The sequence below is a fragment of the Arachis hypogaea genome, chromosome 8 (genome assembly GCF_003086295.3).
Source record: "Arachis hypogaea cultivar Tifrunner chromosome 8, arahy.Tifrunner.gnm2.J5K5, whole genome shotgun sequence".
Lineage (NCBI taxonomy): Eukaryota > Viridiplantae > Streptophyta > Magnoliopsida > Fabales > Fabaceae > Arachis > Arachis hypogaea.
The window spans coordinates 8,440,109-8,464,580 of record NC_092043.1 but is presented as its reverse complement, the minus strand read 5'-3'; the positions used below and the strand labels follow the sequence as shown (position 1 = coordinate 8,464,580).

Below are 24,472 nucleotides of genomic sequence, written 5' to 3'. Positions count from 1 at the left end.
AGCAGGTTCGAATTTTGACATATACTCCTAGGCTAGCAGATTAATCCCATTCAACTTATCCATTATAGCTTTAAACTCTGCATGAGTTGTACTCTATACACATTGCCAAACAAGCCCTTTTGATTGCTTGTCTTTCCACTACTTCACAAAATTCTTCCAAATATGGAGGACACAATTTCTATGGTGAGCCTAAGGCATCACTGATTCCATGGCACTTAGCAAATCCTATATGAGACAACAAAACAATAATAATAAAATTAACAAACATACCTATACGAGATAATAAAGGAATAATGAAATTAACAAACATAAACAACTTTAGTAATAATTACCTTTTGTTGGTCAGTAATAAAATTCCAACCAAACTCTATAAATGACCCTAAATCATGTTCTAGACAATGCAGAAACCATTTTCATGTCTCGATCCACTCAGTGCCTACCACAGCAAATGCAGTCACAAAAAGTGATTATTTGCATCTTGACCAACTACAGACAAAAGCTGACCACCAAAATATCTCTTGAGAAAGCAACCATATAAACCAATAAAAGGACAACAACCAGCTTTAAACCCATGCTTGCATGTATCTAGGGATATGTAGAACTTATCAAATAGTGGTGGTGCTTCGGGTTGTGGGATTAATGCCACCAAAATTGTTGAACTTGGGTTGCTTCGAATGATCTCATTCAAATAGTCCCGAATCTTGGCATATTGTTCCCTTTCATTCCCTATTATTTCTTCTCTTGCTGTCTTTAATACTCTAGTTATCATTTTCCATTTATATGCACATTATAGTCCTACTTTATGTGCTCCATTGGTTCTTTGGGGGTTAGCATTGGCTGTGTTGCCATCCTCTTTACCAACTTGCTAGTTATCCACGCTCTAGTGGCCATGTTACTTGTCAAGTTTCTTCCACATGTGTGCTCCTTTTGATAAGTCTTCACTTAAAAACAAAGCTTATGGCTATTCCGCGAGGTAAAAATTAGCCAAGGGTAACTATCTTCAGCACACTTAGCCTTAATTCTCAATGGTTCATTTTTCAAGTACTACAACTCCTTTCCTTCAGATACAAACATGTCCTTGAGAGCTAATTTGAACTGAGCCATTGTGTCAAACAATTGTCCTACCTCAAATTCAATATTCCCATAATCAATTTCATCGTCATACTCTGGATACCTTGGTCTTCCCTCATCATCAGATGAAATAGGAGAGTTAAAAGCTTCAGACGCATATACATAAGGATCATCATTATCACTATCCACCTCCTCAACAATTGGGTCTGAGTTGGGCTTATCTCCGTTAACATCTCATAGACTTTCTATACTGATATTTGGACCTCCACAATCATCATTCGGGCTTTCTGCTGTTGTAGTTCCAATATTCTGCCAATCCATAACATCTGGTTGAGTTAAAATATATCTTTTAGTCTTGTCCACATATCTTTTTGCTGCCTTCTTCTTCTGAGTCCTGGGAGAGAGACCTACAACCTCTTTTGTTGTGACATTCTTCTTTTTTGGAGTTACATTCTTCTTTTTTGGAGTGACATTTCTCTTATTTGCAGTAATATTCTTCTTTTCTAGAGTTAAATCTTTCTTTTTTGTTGTTAATTTCTTCTTCCTTGGAGTTGAAACCTTACAACTACTATTATTATCAGATTCAAAACCAGGTAGATGAAGCTTGTAAGATTTATCCTCTTCACTCTCATAACCATCATCACTAAATGAGTCAGTATCTATTCCCATATTAGTAGCAGCCTCCAACAACTTTGAATTACTTACAACATAATCACAATAGATATACAGCTTATCAATCTCCATGTTAGCCATTTTGTTATTACACATCTCCTTAATCTCTTTGTCTCCTTTCAAAATGTGGAGTCCAAACTCAATATCCCTTGCAATGGGATCTAACCAATAGATCTCTTTGTAAGTTTAGTAACCCAACCCCTTAAGCATTTTCACCAAGTCTCTAAACTTCACCAAGTCTATGTCCAACTTAGGAAACTTGTGAACCTTACCATTCATATAGTTGAGCACACCATCCTCATTTCTTTCAAACCATCCTCCATGGTGAAACACATACACAATTTCATAAGCCATCTACAACATAGTAATAGTAAATTAAACTAAACTCTAATAAAATCAATTTTTAACTAACTCATGATACTTGACTCAACGTTAATTAGAAATTGCTAATTTATTTTTATTACTTGATTTTTACCCTTAACCCTAAAAACAAAACATATTTGTTGCCCTAACAACACGTTAGTCACTAACTCCAAATTGCATTCTAAAAAATAGAGCAAATAGCCTACCTCTTGTTGCTCGAACAACACGTTACCACAGTGTCACGATAACATCAGCCCTTCCCTGACACTACACTATCACGTCGCCGTTCGTTCTCTGTCACTGTGTCTCTTGCTGGATACTGGCGCAAAAGAAGGTGATGCCTTAGGGTTTTCTATAATTTGTAGCGTGAAGAAGGGAGATGAATGGAAGAGTTTGGCTATATAATGCTTCTGATATCAAATGTAACATTTTTTGCTATATAACACTTCACTAATGTTAGCGTTTTGCTTAGGGGTTGATTTCTCCCATACAATGTATCCAATGACACATAGGTACAATCTCTTACATGTAGAAATATTACCATCCACGTAGATTTGTCTCTGCCTCCTATGAACAGAAACTTTGATGAAAGGGCTTTGATATCTAACGAAAGTGATGGATAAGGGTCGCGATGAGATTATACTTTCTTAAGGGGCGAAAAAGGGTTTCGTAAAATTGTCAGGGGCTGGGGTGAAGTTTCACTCCTTAGTTCATTTCTCACCTAATGTAATTATTGTGGGATATAAGTGGAATTTTTCTATGAAATAAGCTCCTAATAACACTGTCAAAAAGTGTAAAACTCATTTAGCAGCAAAGATATGCCACCAAGTTAAGGAAATTGATTATTCCAGATTTTTAGTCCTGTGATACAGGCCATTACTATTAGAATTATACTCTCTATTGCACTGGCTAAGGGATGGATTTTGTGCTAGTTTGACTTCAATAGCGCATTTCTAAATGAAAATTTGCTTGAGAATGTCTACATGTCACAACTACCAGATTTTATCTCATCGGACTTTTCTCTTGTTTGTAAATTAGATAAAGCTATATATGACTTGAAACAAGCACCTCGTACATGGTTCAATAAATTGCGTACCACTCTTCACAAGTTTGATTTTAACAATACTAAATCAGACTCAATATTATTTGTTAGATTTACTGCTCATTCTACTATATTCTTACTTGCATATGTTGATGATATAGTAATTACAAGAGATAACAATGATGAAATTCAAATACTTATCAATCAGTTAAATTCATTATTCTCTTTAAAGATTTTGGGAGCGTTGCATTATGTTTTGAGTTTAGAATTCAACTTTCTATCAAATGGTGATTTACATATTTCACAGGCTAAGTATATCAATGAATTATTACAAAACATCACTATAAGTCACTCCAATCTCATGCCTACCCCTATGATGCCCTCTTCAAAATTGACTTTACAAGGTACTGATTTGTTTGAAAATCCTATACCTATATAAATCAATTGTAGATGGTCTTCAATATGTCATTCTCACCCATCTTAAAATCTCATATTCAATGAATCGGGTTAGTAAATTTATGCATCAACCACAAGAACATCATTGGAAAATCATTAAGAGAATTCTACGCTATCTAACTGGTATGAAAAATCATGGAATACAATTGATAAAGTGTTATGATTTTTGTCTATTGGCCTTTGCAGATGTTGATTGGGGTCACAAATGTTGATGTTCGACAATCTCCAAGCGGCTATTATGTTTTTCTAGGTAGTAATCCAATCTTTTAGAGTAGCCGTAAGCAACAAGTAGTTAGTAGATCCTTAACAGAGGTAGAGTATCATTGCTTGGCTGAGACGACAACATAACTTATATGGATTCAGAAGCTTTTTGAAGAAATTCGAGTTCATTCACTTATTGCCCCCACAATTTTCTGCGATAGTTTTGAAGTTGTATTTTTAGCAGAGAATCATGTGCTTCATAACAGGAGCAAATACTTTGAAGTAGATGTTCACTTCATTCTAGATAGAATTTCTAAAGGCTAGCTTCATGTCGTTCATATTCCCTCTTATGTTCAAGTTGCTGATGTTTTTACAAAAATTCTTCTAGCAACTATATTCAATGAGTTTATGTCCAAACTAAGGGTGGTGTTTTTGAAAACCTCCTTTAGTTTGAGGGGTATAGAAAATAGAAGTATATCAGATGTTATTTACAGTGTATAAATAACAAAGATTCATCTCATTTTGTAACTAACTTCATATGACATCAATAATAGATTCTATTCAACTCTTCTCTCTTTCTGATTTTCGTTGCAAGGTTCCTCTATTCTTTTTGCTCTCAGTAACACTCATTGAACCATTCTTTCAAAAATAAACCACCAAAATCATCTACTATATATTTGTATATAAATATATGTGATATTTAATTTATTTTTAATGTGTATTTTATATTTTAATATATATTTTATATTAGTGTCTGATGATTTTGTTAGCTGATTATACTATTGATAGGCAAAATTATGATTTCTGATAATGGCATTCATGTTCGTTCTCTCCCTAGTAATGGCGCCAAAAACTTGGTGCATGATACCATGGTCCAAACATAACTTCACAACTTCACACAACTAACTAGCAAGTGCACTGGGTCGTCCAAGTAATAAACCTTACGTGAGTAAGGGTCGATCCCACGGAGATTATTGGTATGAAGCAAGCTATGGTCATCTTATAAATATCAGTTAGGCGGATAATAATTGGTTATGGAGTTTTCGAATAATAATAATAAATAAACAGAAAATAAAGATAGAAATACTTATGTAAATCATTGGTGGGAATTTCAGATAGGCGTATGAAGATGCTGTGCTCCTTTTGAATCTCTGCTTTCCTACTGCCTTCATCCAATCCTTCTTACTCCTTTCCATGGCAAGCCGTATGTAGGGCATCACCATTGTCAATGGCTACATCCCATCCTCTCAGTGAAAAAGGTCCAAATGCTCTGTCACGGCACGGCTAATCATCTGTCGGTTCTCGATTATGTCGGAATAGAATCCATTGATTCTTTTGCGTTTGTCATCACGCTCAACAATCGCGAGTTTGAAGCTCGTCACAGTCATTCGATCTCTGAATCCTACTCGGAATACCACAGACAAGGTTTAGACTTTCCGGATTCTCATGAATGCCGCCATCAATTCTAGCTTATACCACGAAGACTCTAATTAAGGAATCTAAGAGATATATGCTCGGTCTAAGGTAGAACAAGGGTGGTTGTCAGTCACGCATTCATAGGTGAGAATGATGATGAGTGTCACGGATCATCACATTCGTCATGGCGAAGTGCAACGAATATCTTAGAACAGGAATAAACTGAATTGAATAGAAAATAGTAGTAATTGTATTAAAATTTGAGGTACAGCAGAGCTCCACACCCTTAATCTATGGTGTGTAGAAACTCCACTATTGAAAATACATAAGTGATGAAGGTCCAGGCATGGCCGAATGGCCAGCCCCTAAAACGTGATCACAGGATCAAAAATACAATCCAGGATCCAGCATGTCTAATACAATAATAAAATGTCTTATTTATACTAGACTAGCTACTAGGGTTTACAGAAGTAAGTAATTGATGCAGAAATCTACTTCCGGGGTCCACTTGGTGTGTGCTTAGGCTGAGCTTGAGCTTACACGTGCAGAGGCTTCTTTTGGAGTTGAACGCCAAGTTGTAACGTATTTTTGGCGTTCAACTCTGGTTCGTGACGTGTTTCTGGCGTTTGACTCCAGAATGCAGCATGGAACTGGCGTTGAGCGCCAGTTTACGTCGTCTGATCTCGAATAAAGTATGGACTATTATATATTGCTGGAAAGCTCCGGATGTTTACTTTCCAACGCCGTTGAGAGTGCGCCACTTGGAGTTCTGTAGCTCCAGAAAATCTATTTCGAGTGCAGGGAGGTCAGAATCCAACAGCATCAGCAGTCCTTTGTCAGCCTTCTTATTAGAGTTTTGCTCAGGTCCCTCAATTTCAGCCAGAAAATACCTGAAATCATAGAAAAACACACAAACTCATAGTAAAGTCCAGAAATGTGAATTTTACATAAAAACTAATGAAAACATCCCTAAAAGTAGCTAGATCCTACTAAAAATTACCTAAAAATAATACGAAAAAACGTATAAATTATCCGCTCATCAACTATACACCTAATATGATTAGTATATAATTAAATGTTAATATTAAAAACTTTTATAGCCCAATAATACACATTCTTTTATGCTTAATTTGAAAAATAAAAATATTATTTATACATTAGAATTAGCTATCAAATTAATCATCATATATTTATGTATAAATATATGTATTATTTAACTTTTTTTAATATATATTTTATATTTTAATATGTATATTATATCAATAGCTAATTTTAATGTATACCTACCTAATATAATTATTTAAAAAAATATTAGAAAGTCAACATTTTAATGAAAAAAAGTTAGCTAGCTAGAGTTAGTGCAAAACAAATACAATAAAAAATATCGATCATCTTTTTTTTTTAAATTTAAATTCATGAAATATTATATTATTATATTATATAGATATCTTTCCCCAATCGCAGACCATTAGGATCCACATATTAATCCCGCCGAATTCATACCGTGGATAACAAGAGCGGTCGTTGTCACCTAGAAAGGTTTATAATAAGGTTCCAAAAGGGATAATTAAATGGCTACACAACAAATACCTATCTAAGTTCTAAATAAATAAAATGGGGTTATCAAATTTATCTTATTTTTCAAATTTGAGTTATAGACAAATTTAGGATATAGTTACATATTTCGAGTTGTGTTATTAACTAAATGGCTAGTATTAAGTAATTAGATATATATCTCATATTATTAGTTTAAATTTTTAGAAAAAGTAATTTTACAATAAATAATATTATGATAACGAGACACACATGAAAGAGATTGTTTAACAGTCTATACGCGTTAACAGTTCATTATTCAAACATGCATATATATAGTAAGTAAAATGAACTTCAACTTGGGAGAAATTATTATAAGGAATAGGTACGACGAAGTAGCCAATTAAAACTGATCGATCAATTCTTCATGTAACAAAAACACCTGTGATGATTTTTAATGAAAAATTCATTAATAATTAATAGTACTCGATTTACTAATAAATTAAGTATAATCAATGAAGTATTATTAATGATATGCAAAGTGTCTATCAATTCAGTAGTAGTAGTAGTGTGTAAATTGAGTGCATCATCAGTAAAAATAAATTGAAGGGACATTAATTCATCAAGTTTTTTAAATCTTTTACTGCATACTACTGCTCATTCCCAAAAAATTAAAAACATGTCAGTGAAATATTAATGAATAAGAGCAGAAGTATTTATTATTATGAATGGCGATTGCAACACGATAGATATCATCATCGACCTCCATTCTCTCTCTCTCTCTCTCTCTCTTGTGTACCTAATTGCCAAAAACAATTCTCTCATTGGTGATGATTAATAACTTACACTTGCATTGCTTCTAAGGGGCAATGTATATACCTATTTTTTTTTATGATTTAAATGTTTCTCATTATACCTAATTCTTCTTGTTGGTTGCATCGACCTATTCTCGTGTAGTGCACCATAATTATATGTATGCTATACATCATGAAAACTTTGTTTGTATGTGGTTATGAATATTAGGTTGTTAAATATACTCTCGATCATTTATAAAACAATTTTTCATTTTTTTGGAGTTAAATCGACTCTCCCAACTAATTATAAAAGTCTTTCTATGTATACATACAAATGCATATATAAATCAACCATAATATATATAATCAATTACCCAATTAAGTATCAATATAAAATATATATTAAAAATAAATTTATTAATATATATATTTATACACAAATAAATAATAAGTAATTTGGTGACTGCTTTTTTTAATGCACATAGTACTTTTGATAAATCAATATAAGATTGCAGTTATATTGTAAAACAATTTGCACACATGGATTCGTTATGTAATTTTGTTTTGAAGTTTAAATTCAAAAAAGAAGACGTATAAATAATTATATCTCTAACGTAATTTTTTAAATAAGAGTCGTATTTTTAGTTTGTTTGAATCTTTGGATAGATTTTTTTTATCTTATACTATTTTTTTAAAGGATAACAAGAATTGACTTTAAGATTTTTTTATTATAAAAATTCTAATACTACACGATGAAACCACTTCTCTTACAAATTTAAATTAATAAAAAAACGCATAAATAATTATACTTTTAATAAATTAAAAAAAACATTCACACCGGATTATATTTTTAATTACTCGTACGGTTTTCATAATTTTAAATAAAAATATCTTCACATAAATGAAAATGATAATTAAAAATGGTTAAATAATTTAATAAATATGATTATTCAAATTTTAATTAAATTAGATTAGTCAACTGGTTAATTTATTTGTTTTCGTCTAAACAAACGTGGTTGAGAATTTGACACAAAATGTTATATCATTTTAAAATTTGAAATATTTTGTTTAATTAAAATGAGATCTAAATTATGTTTTTTATAATCTGATTTTGTTAGTGTAAAAGTTCAAATAATAGTAGCAGTAATTTGATAAAACCCTTATTAAGCCCTCAAGTGTGACAAACATATATAAAAAGATTTAACATCTTTCATTCAATCAGTTATCCAGTTACTCTCGTCCAACGGTTCTCTTAGCTTTCTGAATTCAATTGTTCATCATCACTAGTAGTAGTTTTTGATATCCTGCATAGCAGTCTGATTCTGATTGATATCAGTAGTGTTCTTGGGACTCCTGCCCTCCTTCATGATTCCCCTGTGAGATCCAACGGACCATTCCCATTGTTAAGTCCCTATCACTACTACCACTCCCTCAATAAAATCACCCCTTTTTTCTCTCTTCATCTTCACAAACCTCACTTCTTTCTCTTATTACCATCTTTGGCGGGGGATCATGGATGATAACAACTTATCAGATATCTTCCAAGACAAAGACTTTGGTGGAGACGATCTCTTCGCCATCTTGGAAAGCCTCGATGACTTCCCTCCCACCAACACCGGACAATTTTCCACCCTACTTGAATCATCATCACTGCCCTCGCCTCCAACCAAACGACGGAAACTACTTGTTCCGCCGCCACCGCCTTCTCCCAACGCCGCCGAGGATGGACAACAAAGGATGTCTCATATCACGGTCGAGCGCAACCGTAGAAAGCAGATGAACGAGCATTTGTCCGTCCTCAGATCCCTCATGCCTTGCTTTTACGTCAAGCGAGTAAGAAGTCTTAGAAATATAATCATTTATATAATTTTTTTAAGTGAAAACTGAAATTAATAATTTAGACAAACTTATCAAATTATTTAACATCTGGCAATTATCAACGAATTTTATAACTGAGTTTCCACCTTTTTTTTTTCTCTTTTTTGAGTGATTTGATAAAAGGAATCAATAACTGACTCTATCTATCTATGATTGGTGGTTCATAATAAGGGTGATCAAGCATCCATAATTGGAGGGGTGGTTGATTACATCAACGAGTTGCAACAAGTTCTTCAAGCACTTGAAGCAAAGAAACAAAGAAAAGTTTACACTGATCATGTTCTAAGCCCTAGGCTCGTCTCAAGCCCAAGGACTTCACTATCACTACCACTCAGCCCACGGAAACCACCCTTGAGCCCTAGGCTAAGCCTGCCCATAAGCCCAAGGACTCCTCAACCAGGTAGCCCATACAGGCCGCCAGCGCCCTGCAGGCTGTTGCAGCCAGCGGCCACCGCGGCCGCAGCAGCAAGCAGTTACATTTCACCGGCGGCGTCGATATCGAACTCTCTTGAGCCATCTCCAACCACGTCTTCCGCCTCCTCCATCAATGATGACATCAACGAGCTCGTTGCGAATTCAAAATCTGCCATGGCTGAGGTTGAGGTCAAGTTCTCGGGTCCTCACCTTCTTCTGAAAACGGTGTCGCAGCGAATTCCCGGGCAAGCATTGAAGATCATTTCAGCGCTTGAAGATCTTGCGCTTGAAATTCTTCAAGTCAATATCAGCACTGCTGATGAAACCATGCTTAACTCATTCACTATCAAGGTACGTTTTCTTTTTTCTTTTTTAAATAATACAATGTAATATAATATCTTTCTTTCTATCTAATTGTTTTGCACTTAGTTAAAACTTAAAAGTGGTCCATCCCTTAAGAAAAAAAGTAGTAAGAAATATAATGCAATGAAGGTAAAATAATCATGAAGAAAAAGAAAGGAGTCACAGTCATTTCACATGCATCCAATTTAGAATGAACAATGAAAGATGAGAACAACAGAGTGCATTTTAGGTTCGTTAACTATTTAAAATTAAAATTAAATTTAATTAATTTAAATTTTAATTTTTAAAATTAAAATTAACTTTATTTTTTAACCTATTATTTAAGTTGTTCAAAAAAACATAAATACTTAGTGATTTGCATAAGCCTTTATCTTATCTCTTCCTAAACATTCAATTCTTTAATAGTAAAAATTATTTTACATATTCCAGTGTAAAAGTGTTAGCTTTGAAGCTCTTACTACTCTGATTAAAAAGCAAGTATCTATAGAACCTTCAGCAAACTAAATATTGGTCACGGTAATAATAACTAATGAAGTAACAACAAATTTTTCTTTTGATGGTAATAGTAGGTTTGTACAGTTCCCTAGTAACACCCAACACTTTTATTATGTCTCCATATGATGCAATATTTATTACATTAACATATAAATAACATAACGCATGTATTGAGATAGGATAGGATACCGATTAATAACGACTGTGTAATTTTATCTTTTTTTTTTTTTCACTATATATGTCGGGGAGACAAGGGGTGGATACGTTATGAATCCTTGCAGACATTTGTCCTTAATTATATGAAAAGACATAATAAATTAAATTGGTTTTAATTCAAAGAAATGTTATTTTTGAAGCTTATGATTGAGTTTGTATAGGTTTTCATTAATGACAATATATATGGTATTGTTGTTTGTATAGATTGGAATTGAATGCCAACTCAGTGCGGACGAACTAGCCCAACAAATCCAGCAAACATTCTGCTAGCGAGATTATTATTATTATTATTATATATGCACTATTGAATTGTTACTTTTCAAACGGGTCCATTATTATTTTCCAAACCAACATCTCCTGTCTATTTTTTACTATCTTTTTTACTGTGTTTATGTACGTAGCTGTACTAATGAACAGAGAACGTGGGAAAAGAGTCATTTATTATTAGTTTACATGCAATTTTATTTTAATTCTTTTTCCCATTTTCTTCCCTTTAACATGAGGCTACAGTAGGGATTATTATTAAATTCATTGCTAGATTGTAGTTTATGTATTAGTTAGTGTACTTTAATATAACCAGTGTAGAGTGATGACTCTCTTGTAATTCTTCACCACTGTACTACTGTGTTAACCAGCTTTAATTTCATTTCGTCAATTCTTTATTTTTGTTCCAAAATTGAAATACAGAAGCAGTGTTAGCACATACCGTAGAGTGAATTGTTAGCATATACAGAAAATTTTGGTGAAATTAAATTTGCGTGACTGTTCTTTAATTAACTTCAATAAATAAATATTACAAAAAAAGATTACATACATTGGACTGAAAAAGAATAAAATTAAAGGAATATGGATTCTCTCATGTTGATTTAAACAATGACATTATCATATTTACATCTCTATTATTGATTTAGCTGTTTAAGAAAAATAATAAATAATCGAGAGTAAGTTTTTGTCTTTTTAGATGAATTTCATTAATTAATAGAATAAGTACAAAATATTCTAATTTCTGTTCTTGTTAGACTTAGCAAAAGTTCATCGAACCAGCTTATTTAATCCATAAAAAAAAAGATCAAACCTAAAAATTGAGTCCATAAAAAAATATCCGCGTAAACTCTTTTCGTTTAACTTGTAGATTTTGACAGAACGGATTGAATTAATTAGCATCCGAATGTATATATATATTTTTTACATAAAGTAAAAGAATTAAATATATATTTTATTTTTAAATTAATTTTTTTTTAAGTTTATGAATTTTATCGAATATTTCGTAAACCTAATTGATTATGTAGTTATAAATTTTATTTTTTATTTTAAATAATTTGATAAAAAAAATTAAAAGAATATGGTGAGCAGCACGCAAAAAAGAAGGCACAAGCTAAAACTTTGGACCGCGTATTCGGCCCACTTATTGGCGGAGCAGGAGCCAATTTTTCTGTTTGCCACTCTTGTTTCTTATATCTTAGATGAAACTAACTTTTAGGCTTAACTAGTAGCTCACTTTTATATAAATAAACTTATCATTTCTACCTATAAATATTTCGAATAATGTTAACAAATTTACTAACAAAAAATAAAACTGGTTGTGTATACATGAAAGATGGATTTCGATTGATAAAGCTATTGAAATCCTAAAATTTTTTAAAAAATTCTAAAATATTCCTCCTAACCTAACCTACACTAACTCCTAATTCTTAACCCTTCATCACTATCACCCCAATCTCAAATCCTTTGCCACCATCACTTAAATATCTTTCCTCGTCTAATTCTTATTCCTAGCTATCACTAGGCCACCACCACCATTGTCGCAGTCACCCCACCACCACCAATGGTCGTCTATTTCTCTTTATTACCACCGTCATACTGTTACAGAGTTCTCATTGGTTCTTCTACGACTTCATCTTTTATTCGCTTCTCCTGACAAAAAATTTCACCACACTCTTCTCACCACGACGAACCATTTTTGAATTGGTAGGGCCAAGAATTTTTTTTTTTGCTTATAGTTTTCAAGTTTTGTCCATTTTAGGATTAATCCAAGACAATTAGGGTTAGTAATCATACCAAGTGAGAATTTTTCAAGCATGGCTAGAGTTGCATATTCATTTAGTGTTCATAATTTCTCAACTTCAATTGAAAACCACGCAAATGACACTAATTTTTGAGAGGGTTTACGTGTGGGGTGGCGTGTATTTGAAGCCACATGTGATGGAGAGAGCTAGGAAGAAAAAAGTGGAGCTGAGAATAAATAAAGTAGAATAGAGTTTAAACTCCATATTATAATTCTATTAGCAAGTTTAAATTCTCTCTAAAACTCAATCCTATTTTATTCGTAGATTGAGAATTTCTTAATCTTAATCCTATTCGCACTTTAAAATTTTACATCTGATCCTACTCGATTCTACCTACAACAAATCAATATTTTTAATCAAACTCAATATTTAATCATTTCATATTTCATAAATATACTAATAAAATAAAAAATATAAAATTAAGTTTATATTAAAATTAAAAATAAAATTATAATAATAAAATTCATATTAAAATTATAAAAGAGAGAAGATGTAGATTCAATTTCCATTAACTTTATATGCATGTATAATAATTTTTAATTATGCAGTATAATATATCAGAAGTACGGATAAATAGAGAAGAATTAAGCATAAACCCGCACCAGATCCTATTTATAGCTCAATTCAATCCGCTACGAGTCGGATTACCAACCCTACCTAAATGTATTTGGATTAGATTGAATAGTATCAAATAAAATTAGTATTGTCAGCTCTAGAGAAGAGTACTTCTACCACAAAGAAGAATGAGGGTTTTGTGAATGTGAATGTTAGTGTGGTATGGAAAAGGTAAAAATTGAGGACATGAAAAAGACGGCAAGGAAGGATTTGGATAATGATAGTGAAGGGTTGTGATTGAAATAGTGACAATGAAAAGTTGGAGATTAGAAATTAACAGTGAAGTAAGTTAGGTCAAGACTCAAGAGGAGTAGTTTAAAAATTTTGAATTATTTTTTGATATTTGAGTAATTTTGTTAAATGAAATTAATTTTTTATAAATATAAATTTTTTTTTCAACGTTCTAAATTAAATATTTGTGGATAAAAATAATAATTTATTTTTTATATATATAAAAAAGATTCTTTAAAATAAAAATATCTGTAAAATAATAATAAAAGATTAATTACGGTTAAATTTACAACTTTTATTATACGTTAATCTTATAATTTTGATTTAAAATTGATTAGATGTTTCATTTTTTTTTCACTTTCAAAAAATTTTGACCACCCTAAACTTTTGATAACAACCCTTGTAATTTTGTTTTTGGACATCAACCTGTGTGTTTATATGTCTAAGTTGACTTGAAAGACCAATTAAACTCTTAAAATAGTTTAAACCTGCATTTATTTTTTTATAAAGTAATACCAAACTAAACAGAGAAGAGCCGCTTCAATAATTAATTTATAACCAGGACAAAAAAAAAATAAGAAAAGATTATGAAGATAGCAAATCCAAGGCCCACTCTATTGGATTTCATGAGTGGTATAGTTCAGAACAACACATCAAATTTGAAGCCCATATATCATTGAACTTGTTAGCAATATTGAGCCTTAATTCCATTCATGGTCAACCCCCATTCATGGTGGAAAAGGAACAGTTTGGGGACTTAATTAATTGACCGATAATAAAGATTGATTTCCTTTTGAAATAAGTAAAATGAGACCAGTTCAACGACAAACTTTCAGTTAAAGGTCTATGATAGTAATAATTATTCATTTGTTTATTTATTTTTAAAATAATAGTAACATTTTATTCACAAAATTTATCATATAATCCCCTCTTCCTTATTTATCAGCATAATTAAGTAGCACAAATTTCATACATTTTTACGAAGGAAAAGTATAGGGTACCAACATATTATCTGCCAATTTATTGCCAACAATAATTAATTATTATATTTTAAACACATATATAAAGAGACACATCCAGAAAATATATCTATAAAGACACTTCTATTAAACACAGCCATAAAAAATACATTTTTATTAGACACATCCACGAAGACACATCCATTAAACATAGTTATACATAAGAGTTGGCAGATGTTGGCAGAAATGCTGTTGGTAACGTAGCAGAACCGTTTTACGAATCATAAAAAAATTAGGCTGATTCTTTCTTGAAACCTTAATTAAGAACATCAAAACACTAAATTGACAAAATTTGGAAAGAAATACTAATGCATTATTGTCTTTTTTCTAGTAAAGCTAAAATTCTTCTATCCAAAGTCGAAGTCAAAATTAAAAAAAAGGATAAAAGTACATTTAAAAAAGATAAAAAATTTTATATGTATTCTAAAGATATATTTTAAAAATACTATAAAAATGATTTTATTAAAAATAATTTTTTTATACTTTCAATACATTAAATTTATTCAAATTTTTTAATTATTATTATGTTAAAAAATATCTTTAAAATACAAAATAACTAAGTTGTACCTTGAGTTGCCTATGAGAAGAAACGAAAAGTTACCTTAGAACAAAATAATATTAGAATTATATTTCACATTATATTCCTAAGGTACAAGTAGTTAAAGATTCTTAAAAACAAATACATGGAAATACAAAGTTTTTCCTTCCTAGAAGCCAGAAAAGTCTGCAACTTCATAGCAGATAAAAGAAAGAAATTAAAATACAACTCTATTATTTTAATTTCTTAATTTTTATTCACTACTTCTCAGAATTGTGAATAGTCAAAATCATTTCTTCTAAAAACTTAAACTAAGGAAAAAATTGTGGGTTACCGAATGTGAAGTTGTTATGACCGTCCAAATCAAATTGGTCAAAGGAAAAGTCTAATCCAACGGTTGGTGAGTTTGAATTTGAAGCAGAGATCATATCATTGATCTGATTCCCAGAAGTCATTGAGAATTGGCTTATCCCAGAAGTAGCAGGGGACATATAGGAAGGAAAATTATTATCACCAAGCATAGGTTGAGGTTGTGGTGGTGGTGTTTGTGATGAGAAAACATGGTTTGAATTACTAGGGAAGTTGAAGGAAGAACAGTTATCCAGATTCTCTGTTTGGACCCTCAACCCTGCTCTGAGGTTCAAGAGTAATTCATTCATCATAGGTGGTTGTTGGTCAAGGCTTTGCAGAACATTATTGTTTGTGTTCCTTGGACTAGTTGTGGGTGCAGGAAGTGAAGCACTGTTGGATGATGATGAAGCCATGGTGCATGTGTGTGATCCTCGGTATGTGATTTCGAACATGTTGGGGTCTTCATCGGATCTTTGCACTTGCTTTGTTGCCAAGCATCCTTGAACATTTCTGTGTGTGCACCTATAGTACCCTCTGCATACACGTATGTACACAAACTTTATAAAATATTTAATTCTAAATTTACTAAGATTATAAAATAGAATAAAATAGTGGTATATAAAAAATGTTACAGTGGAGTTTAATTTACTATACCTTGGATAGGTGGCTTCAAGAATGTCTTTCTGGCCGTATTTTCTCCAACTGTATCCATCGTCAAGAGGCCCTTCCACTCCCATTCCCGGACCAACTCGAATCTGTTTTGTCCATCTTGGCAAACTCTTCCTGGAAAACTAACTTGCATCATGTTATTCACGCATGCCACGTGTAATTTGTTAAATGCTACTGTTAGTATAATTTTTGTACCTTTTTTTGGAAGCATTGGGATCGTGATCCCTTAAATCTCTATCGGAGTCTTCACTGCCGGCGCTCAAAGGTGGAGACTCTTGGGACATTCTGATTGCAGGTGAGATTGAGGGGTCCACGGCGGCGGCGGGTGGCGGTGTCCATTTGAGGATGTGGAGGGCGTTTTCAAAAGCAGAGATAATGTTTTGGATCAACAAGTCACGGGTTTCATGGGGAGTGGAAGCCACGTGAAGATGGATTTGGAGCTGTCTCGCCAGTTCCAAACCTTGTACTAGCTCCTCTCTCAACTTCTTCGTTTCTCCCAATCCCATCATCATCATCTTCTCCATTATTATTATTATGCCACAGAATAAATGGCTCTTCGTTTTTAAGTAACAACAATGAGCATGGAGATGATATATGTATATAGGAGAAAAATAAAGTGTGGGAAAACAGAGAAAATAGGTAATGGAAATGAAGAAAGTTTAATTTGACCAAGAGAAAAAGAAAGAAAAAGAGACGAGTGAGAGAGATTTTCTTTGCTCGGACTAGTCTTTGGTCATAGAATGGCACAAGGATATGACCACTTCTACGCACATATTAACACCCTTATTTTATTTCTCGTTGACCCCTCATATCATATATCATTCATTTCTTTTTCTTGCATCAAATCATTACTCTTATCTTAAGTCTCCCATCCGCAGTTAAAACTTAAAACAACAAATAAATAAGTTACAAGAGTATTATAATGTAGTTGTGGAGGTTTAAAAATATGAAGAAAAGAAGGTCAAAGTTTATGCACCGAGGAGACTAGGAATCTTCAAACAATGTTCCGCGTCGTTACTAGGAGAGTCTAGGGCCACTACTGTGCTACTCTTGCTGCTTGCATTTTACGTTTCGAACCCTACCAGCTTCTCATGCCACGTCATCCTGCCACGTCTACACCCGTCACTCTTACCTTCCATAATTAGGGTTTTTTTCTTGCTATTTTTGGTAAGACACTAATAAAAAACCTAACTACATATAAATCAATTCAAAAATATTAAATATATATTAAAAATTAATCATTAAATTAATTATTATGTATTTATGTAAAAAATAAAGATAATAACTAAATTTTTAAAGAGAATATGCATTATGTACATTTATTTTTATAATATTCTTTTTTTTATTATTCTAAAACAAACAATCTTCATCACTATTTTTTCCCAACTTTCTTCTTCATCTTAGCATTATCCTTTCTTATTACTTAGGAATCTAGATACTTAACTTTCCATTCCTAATAATAATATACCTCTGTCTAAAGAAAATTCTTAATTATTAGTTTATTACATTTCAATTTATATTTTTTAATTTTTAGCATCTACGCAATCCAACATAATTAACAATGATAAGAACTATATACCTATTTTTAATGATAAGAACTAAGGTTGAATATACGGTGAACAAACAGTATAAAAATAGGACATAGTAAAAAAAAATATTAGGTGAATAAATTATCTTTGTAATTAAATTTAATTAATTTTTTTAACTAAAATTAAAAAAAAAATAAATAGGTCACTGACTTTTGTCCTGCAAATATTTTTATCTTTGACCATTTAAAAATACTTTTAAACCCCTTACTTCTTTTAAAGTTAGACATATTAGTCCATTCATTCAAATGGCTCCACCAGATCTAACGAAAAAGTCTGACGTGACTCCCGTTCTAATGACCTGGCGTTACAGGTGCACAAGTGGCATATAAGTGGAAAAATGGTTTTTAAAATTGGACAAATAAGTTTCTCTCCCTCAAAACTACATGATTCCGAGTGGCAGCCCTAATCATTAAATTGATTGCATTTGTTCGTGTAGGCTGGTGGTGAGAAGTTCTAGCTACATCAACAATGGCCACCAATGGAGCATCATCAACCTCAAGAAGAAGCATAGATAGAGTAAGATAAGAAAATTCAGCCTCAAACTCAATTTCATGTGTTGTGCATGCTGGAGACCTAAACGACGGTGTTATCCCGAGGTGCTTCTGTGGAGTTTGTGCAATAATATTTGTCGAGGATCATTAGCAACCCTAATAGAATCTTCTTGAGTTACGCATTCTATAAGGTAAGTTAAAAAATTTGTTTTGGTTTGATTTGAAATGGTTTTAGATAGTAGATAATTTTGGAAATTTTGACAGAAAAAGCAACCGCATTGCAAATTTTTTGTTTGAGTCAATGAACATCTTGCTAGAATTAGAAGCAATGGTTGCATCTCTGATAAAATGCACTTGAGTGAAAAAGATGTTGAAGTTGTTGAAGAGGAAGAGAAACTAGATGTCTGGATCATAGGATGGTTGTTTTGGAGGAGAAGATTATTGCTTTAGGGAAGAAGAAAAATTCATTAGCTTGGTGTATTAGGATAATTGTATGTGTTGTTTATGTTGCTTTTTATGTATGTAATGCTTGAGAAACAGAAATCAAAAAAGAAAATAGGTTGTTCTAGATTTTTGTTGTGTATTGAAATATGCCATTTAGACTATTATGTATCCTGTAATCTAAATACAATTCAAACTATAATATCAGTATGATATTCAAATTATGTTGTCAATATTTAAAGAAACATTGAAACATTGAAAAAATAGACTTAAAAATTATATACATAAACTTCAAAAGTTGATGTTTAATAACATAAACAAGTTTGTCATAGGCAAAGTATCCTAAACTTCATAAATGAAAGCTTCCCAAAAAAAACAAGTCTCCTGAAGTGCATAATTTTATGAAACTTAACATCATAAAAGTAAGCCTCAAACACATAATATAAATCTTAATATGCAAATATGCAAAAATAAGTCTACTAATTAAAATGCACATTTTAAATTTCCTAAAAGTTATTACAAGACATAATGGGATGGCCAAAATCACATACTTCTTCACTTTTTTGGATTGATAGAGGATAGATTAAGGATAAATTTAAACAATCTTATTGTGGCAGTACTTGCTGCTTCCAATGTTTCCTTGATAGCTGTTGTACTTGATCCTGGGATGACTTGAAGTTAAGGTGGATGTGGGCCAACCGTAGGTTGATGTGGGTGTGAAGCACTTTGAACTTGAGACTGTGGTGGTCCCAGTTGAATTAGAGGTGGGAGTAGACAGGAGAAAGTGGAGCTGATGGTTTGAATATCTTTTTCTTAGACCTCATCTTTGATGAATTATGTTGAACTTTTTGGTGGATTATGGATAGAACTTTGATTGAAGGTTTAAATGGAGTTCTTCTGGTTACAAGACTTGACCTGATTTAGTGTGCCACTGGAGCTATTGTTGCAGGTTATAATATTGCTGCCACAGGGATTGAAGGACTTGTGGTCACAACACTTGAGACTTGGTTAAAAAATTCAGAAAATAGCAAATATAAATACTAGAATTGTGAAAAGTGCATAAAACAGCGACTGAAAGCACATAAGAAATGCACAAAATGGTAAAAGAAAAGTTACATGCAAAGTACCAAGTAAGAAATGCACATTAGTAAGTTGATCGAAAAAGAAAAAGAAAAAGAGACAAAGAATCTTTACCAAAAATTTGTTTGCTAAAATTTGAAATGCATCTGGAAAAGTATTCTGGAAATACTTGTAGGAAGTTAGTATCTCACTTTTGAAATAGCAAAATAGAAAGAGGAAGAAAAAAAGTAAAAGAAGGAGAATCCTTAAAAAGAGAAGAAGAAATTTTTTTGGGTAAGTAAAATTAAAAATTATTAAATTAAAAATTAATATAACTTTGATTAATGGTTTGATACGAAAGGAATTATAACCGTGTCAAGAGAGCTAAAGTAAATTGTTCAATTTTTTTTACGAATCCTTCAGAATTTCAATTAAAAGACATTTTCCAAGTCTAACTTCACAAACTCAGGTACTCTCAACGAAGTCATTAAAGTCATGAGCCCGAATTGGGGACTGTTCTAGACAAATAATGACATAATAAAATAATGAGAATCTGATGTTATGAAATAACATTAGATACAACGCAATGATTACGCAATTAAGTTATGAAATCGCCAAAACATGGCATTAAGAGCACGACATAAAGACGGTCAATGTGGGAAAAATGACAATTTCATAAAACAATAATAAAAGAAAAGAGAACTCGACAAATAAATTCTGAATAAAATCATATTATCAAAATATATTACTAATTTAAATATCGAAGTGTCTTATAAATTGTCTTTCGATCTGGTTTTGCACTCACTAAAATTAGAATCTTACTTTTAATTTCTCCCGTTCGTGATCTCCACTCCTAGTACGAACAGAAGTTTAATTAATTCTTGGCTAGTTATTTGCTTAGCTCTATTGTCTAATGTCTAGCTAGCTAGTATTATTGGTTACACAAGATTCTGCACAATAATATGAATCTGAAACATAATCCAAGTCTTAATCACCTTATTAAATTGCTCCATTGTCTCACCTTATTCGGATGACTACATTGGTCAAACGTGAAGCTTCTGACGAATGATCTTTGCCGTATAATTAATATGAAAAAATAAGGTTAAATTTTTCTAAAATAAAAAAGAAAAATTGATAAGGTGAAAATCACTTTCATAATTATATTATTAGATGAAGCATATATATTATGCCATGCAAGACTAGTCACTTTTCCCTTGCACAGTTGCACTCAATCCCCTATTCACTTATGATTAGCTGATTATTATTTATTTATCTTAAGGATTCTAAATGTGTTCCTTTTTTTTTCTGACTGAGGAGTCTAAATGTTTGAATAAAAATTAAAGTTATTTCTAGAAATTAATTAAGTAAAATCATAAAACGTGACTTTAGCTTATAAGTACTCGTGGTCAAATTTTATAATATAGTATACTAGTATAGCAGTACATATTAATGCATTAAGTACGTAACACCGTCCATCCCCTTTGAACGATTCAAATTCAAGGAACCAATCTGAATTAGACTCCTACCTAAAAGAATAATCTAGAACTAGACCAAGTCAGATTTGTTTATAATTGGCAACAATGTCCCAGGAGTGGAAACACAATCCCCTGTCCATGAAAAAAGGAACTAAAACCACATATAAGTATCAGTTGGCATGCATGAAAATTTTTTCTTTTTCTTTTTTTCACAATCTTAAGAAGTCTTGTGTATAAATTAAATGTATGGTACGTAGGAACTGCGAGGAAGCAACCTAGAAAAACAAAAGGTTTGGAAAGCTGCAAATTATACGGGCCGTATAATACAGGGTTTAGATTGTTGTGGGCCTTCTAGACCCAACAACCCTCCTTTGCATGTACGGGCGTGTGGAATGTGCAATAGTTACTGACTAATTTGCACGCAAGCCTGTATCATGCGCTCAAAACCAGGTCAAACCCTTCATGGGGGTTGTTTCTGTCATTTCATAAACTTGGCATCCCTGGCCGCCAAGTTGTTACATGTGTCATGTGTGGATTGGAAAAAAAAAATCAATCATTAACACTTTTCAGGACAGATGGCAGTACATTTGGGAGATTTGCTTGTGAAAAGAATGTAGACCATTGGAACATGAGTTTAGCTTGGAGGAATAACAAACTAGAAGTTGATCTTAGGATTTTGAAAATATGGATTAGTATTTTGAGTATGTTTATTTGTTTGCTGGTATCTATGAGTGTTGTGTATGGCCTAAGTGTGGCTAAATGGTGATTGATGATTGGTTACTTATGTAATTTCCAAAAAAAAATGTAAAATGAAATTTTGTCAATGTATTCTGTTGTTAATTTGTCTTTTCACAAAAAAATAAATATAAAATCATACTATTAATATTGTATATTGTAGGAGTGGTAAAACGGGTCGAATCCGTCGGGCCGACCCGCCGAACTCACTAAAAAGGCGGGTTGGACTAGAATTTAGATCCTGCCAAATAAAAAAAATTTGCTAAACCCACACCACCAAATTTGCGGATTTTGGCGGGTGGAATGAGTCAGCGCGCTAGGCCAAAGACTTTTATTTTATTTTATTTTTTTATTAAATAAAAGAGTAATTACTGTTACAGAATTAATAATTATATAATTTTCAAATATTTTTTTATTTTTTATTTTTGTTCTTCTTTTAGTTATTAACTTTATTTATTTTATTTCACAATTTGTATATATGTTTAAATTATGTGACTTATTTTTTAAAATAAAGAGATTCTATTGACAAATATTATTTTAAACAATTTCATTGAGGTTAAAAATTGAAAAGATAATAAAAATATATTATAATTTGACTATTTTTTATTTATATTTGATTTTTTTATTATTTTTTTATTAGTTTTAATAAATTTAATTTTAAAAAAATCAAGCGGACTAATCCGCCAGCCCGCCAATCCACTATAAAACGGGATACAGACTAACATTTTAAATTCATTTTAGTTAGCGGGGTAAGGCGGGACGAATTGAGATGGACCGACCCGCTTTGCCACCCCTAATATATTGCATTTTTTACCACTTCCTTTTGTAAAAACAAACTTTAAAAAAATAGCAAGAACAACATTGATAAACTGAAATATACAATTTGCCTCTGTAAATATTATAAGTCATTACATTTAGTAACAATTGACTAACCATATGTCACCAAACATGATGTTTAAAATAAGCATAATCACATGATAATATAAAGACTACAATCATTTTCTAAAAAAAGAAATCATCCATCAATTCTTCTTTTTTAGAGGTTTGAATCTTGGTGTAGGAACAAATTTCATAAATTCTGACAACTTTAAAGTTGTATCTAAACTTGCTCTTTGCATAGGGTTAACACTTTCTGAATTTGGAGTTGGAGTGACTTTGCTCTTAGGGGGCAACTTGTGTTGTCTTGCTGCTGGAGTGACCTATATTTTTCTAATTACAGGTTCAGTTTATTATAATGCAAAAGCTATGAATACTAATTGTTGATAAAAAAAACAAAAACAATATAACTTGTTCCACAAATTTTGGGTAAAAATAAGTTGGTTGAGTGAGGTCAATCTTCGAAGTTTGTGGTGAAGCAACATCTTTTTTAAAGGTCATTTTGAGTTTTTACTCCAGTTTCTCTTTTCTTTTGGCTCAAATAAGTTATCAACCAAGTTTTGAATTTGGATGTGGTTGTTTAGAGAAAAACAAATTGCCACTGTGTTAAGACCTCGATCACAAAGTCATTTTAGTCTGAGGTCATAGATAAATGTTCTTATTGGATCAACATGTCTATATTAATAGAAAAACATTCAACCTATCGTATTTTTCTTAAAAGAAAATAGGTAGAGTCAATATTCTTCAATCAATAATCTCGGGCTGCTCTGGAAGCATTCCCCCTTGGTCTATAATCAGATGTGAATTATTTGCTGCTTGGAGGGGGCTGGTTTTAGCTTGGGATTGCGGTTTGAGGGATATTATATGTGAAACGGATTGCCTTGACATTCTGCCCATCATGCATGAGCTTACAAGTGGGTATTCATCTGAAGTAACAGATTTGGTTCACAAGATTCAGGAGCTTTTATCTCGTCCTTGGCTTGTTCACGTTGAATGGGTGTCCCGAGAAGCAAATAGAGCTGCGGATTGGATGGCTAAATATAGTGCCAAGAATAACTCTAATCATGTTATTTGGTCTGAGCCTTGTGTTGATCTTCAACGAATCATCCGCTCGGATTTAGGATAGTTTTTGCTTTGTTTCTTTCCTTGTTTAGACACCAAAAAAAAATATTGTAATTGATATTTATTATTTAAAATTAAATATAAACAAAATAAAACTAAAAATAATTAAGACATTTATAACTTAATTAAAATATTTAAAAATCAAATAAAATAAAACTAATTTAAAATATAAAATTTAATATTAAAAATTTATAATTTAAAATTTAAACCTTGATTTCCTTTTTCTCTTTCAATAATGCGCGTGTCTAACCATTCAACTTTTATGAGTTGGATATTGAAAG

General features: G+C 31.9%; 2 protein-coding genes across 2 annotated transcripts; one reads left to right on the top strand and one right to left on the bottom strand.

Annotated features, from left to right (window-relative positions):
- Positions 1-8,768: 8,768 nt before the first annotated feature.
- On the top strand, positions 8,769-11,564 carry LOC112705948 (transcription factor SPEECHLESS). The gene is made up of 3 exons (XM_025756990.3): positions 8,769-9,381; positions 9,598-10,191; positions 11,119-11,564. The coding sequence occupies exons 1-3, from the start codon at positions 9,061-9,063 to the stop codon at positions 11,182-11,184; spliced, it is 981 nt and encodes a 326-aa protein (XP_025612775.1). The 5' UTR covers positions 8,769-9,060; the 3' UTR covers positions 11,185-11,564.
- Positions 11,565-15,447: 3,883 nt separating this feature from the next.
- LOC112705947 (probable WRKY transcription factor 53) lies at positions 15,448-17,324 on the bottom strand. Its single transcript, XM_025756989.3, has 3 exons — positions 16,599-17,324; positions 16,389-16,517; positions 15,448-16,268 (listed from the first exon to the last, which is right to left on the bottom strand). Exons 1-3 carry the CDS (start codon positions 16,925-16,927, stop codon positions 15,695-15,697), a joined length of 1,032 nt encoding a protein of 343 aa, XP_025612774.1. The 5' UTR covers positions 16,928-17,324; the 3' UTR covers positions 15,448-15,694.
- Between the last annotated feature and the right edge of the window lie 7,148 nt (positions 17,325-24,472).

Bases quoted from the DNA above. Each gene is read 5' to 3' on its own strand.
- LOC112705948 (XM_025756990.3), top strand. From the start codon at position 9,061: ATGGATGATAACAACTTATCAGATATCTTCCAAGACAAAGACTTTGGT. The intron at 9,382-9,597 runs GTAAGAAGTCTT...GTTCATAATAAG, and splicing joins CTTGCTTTTACGTCAAGCGA to GGTGATCAAGCATCCATAAT. The intron at 10,192-11,118 runs GTACGTTTTCTT...TTGTTTGTATAG, and splicing joins TTAACTCATTCACTATCAAG to ATTGGAATTGAATGCCAACT.
- LOC112705947 (XM_025756989.3), bottom strand. From the start codon at position 16,927: ATGGAGAAGATGATGATGATGGGATTGGGAGAAACGAAGAAGTTGAGA. The intron at 16,518-16,598 runs GTACAAAAATTA...TTAGTTTTCCAG, and splicing joins CCCAATGCTTCCAAAAAAAG to GAAGAGTTTGCCAAGATGGA. The intron at 16,269-16,388 runs GTATAGTAAATT...ACGTGTATGCAG, and splicing joins CTTGAAGCCACCTATCCAAG to AGGGTACTATAGGTGCACAC.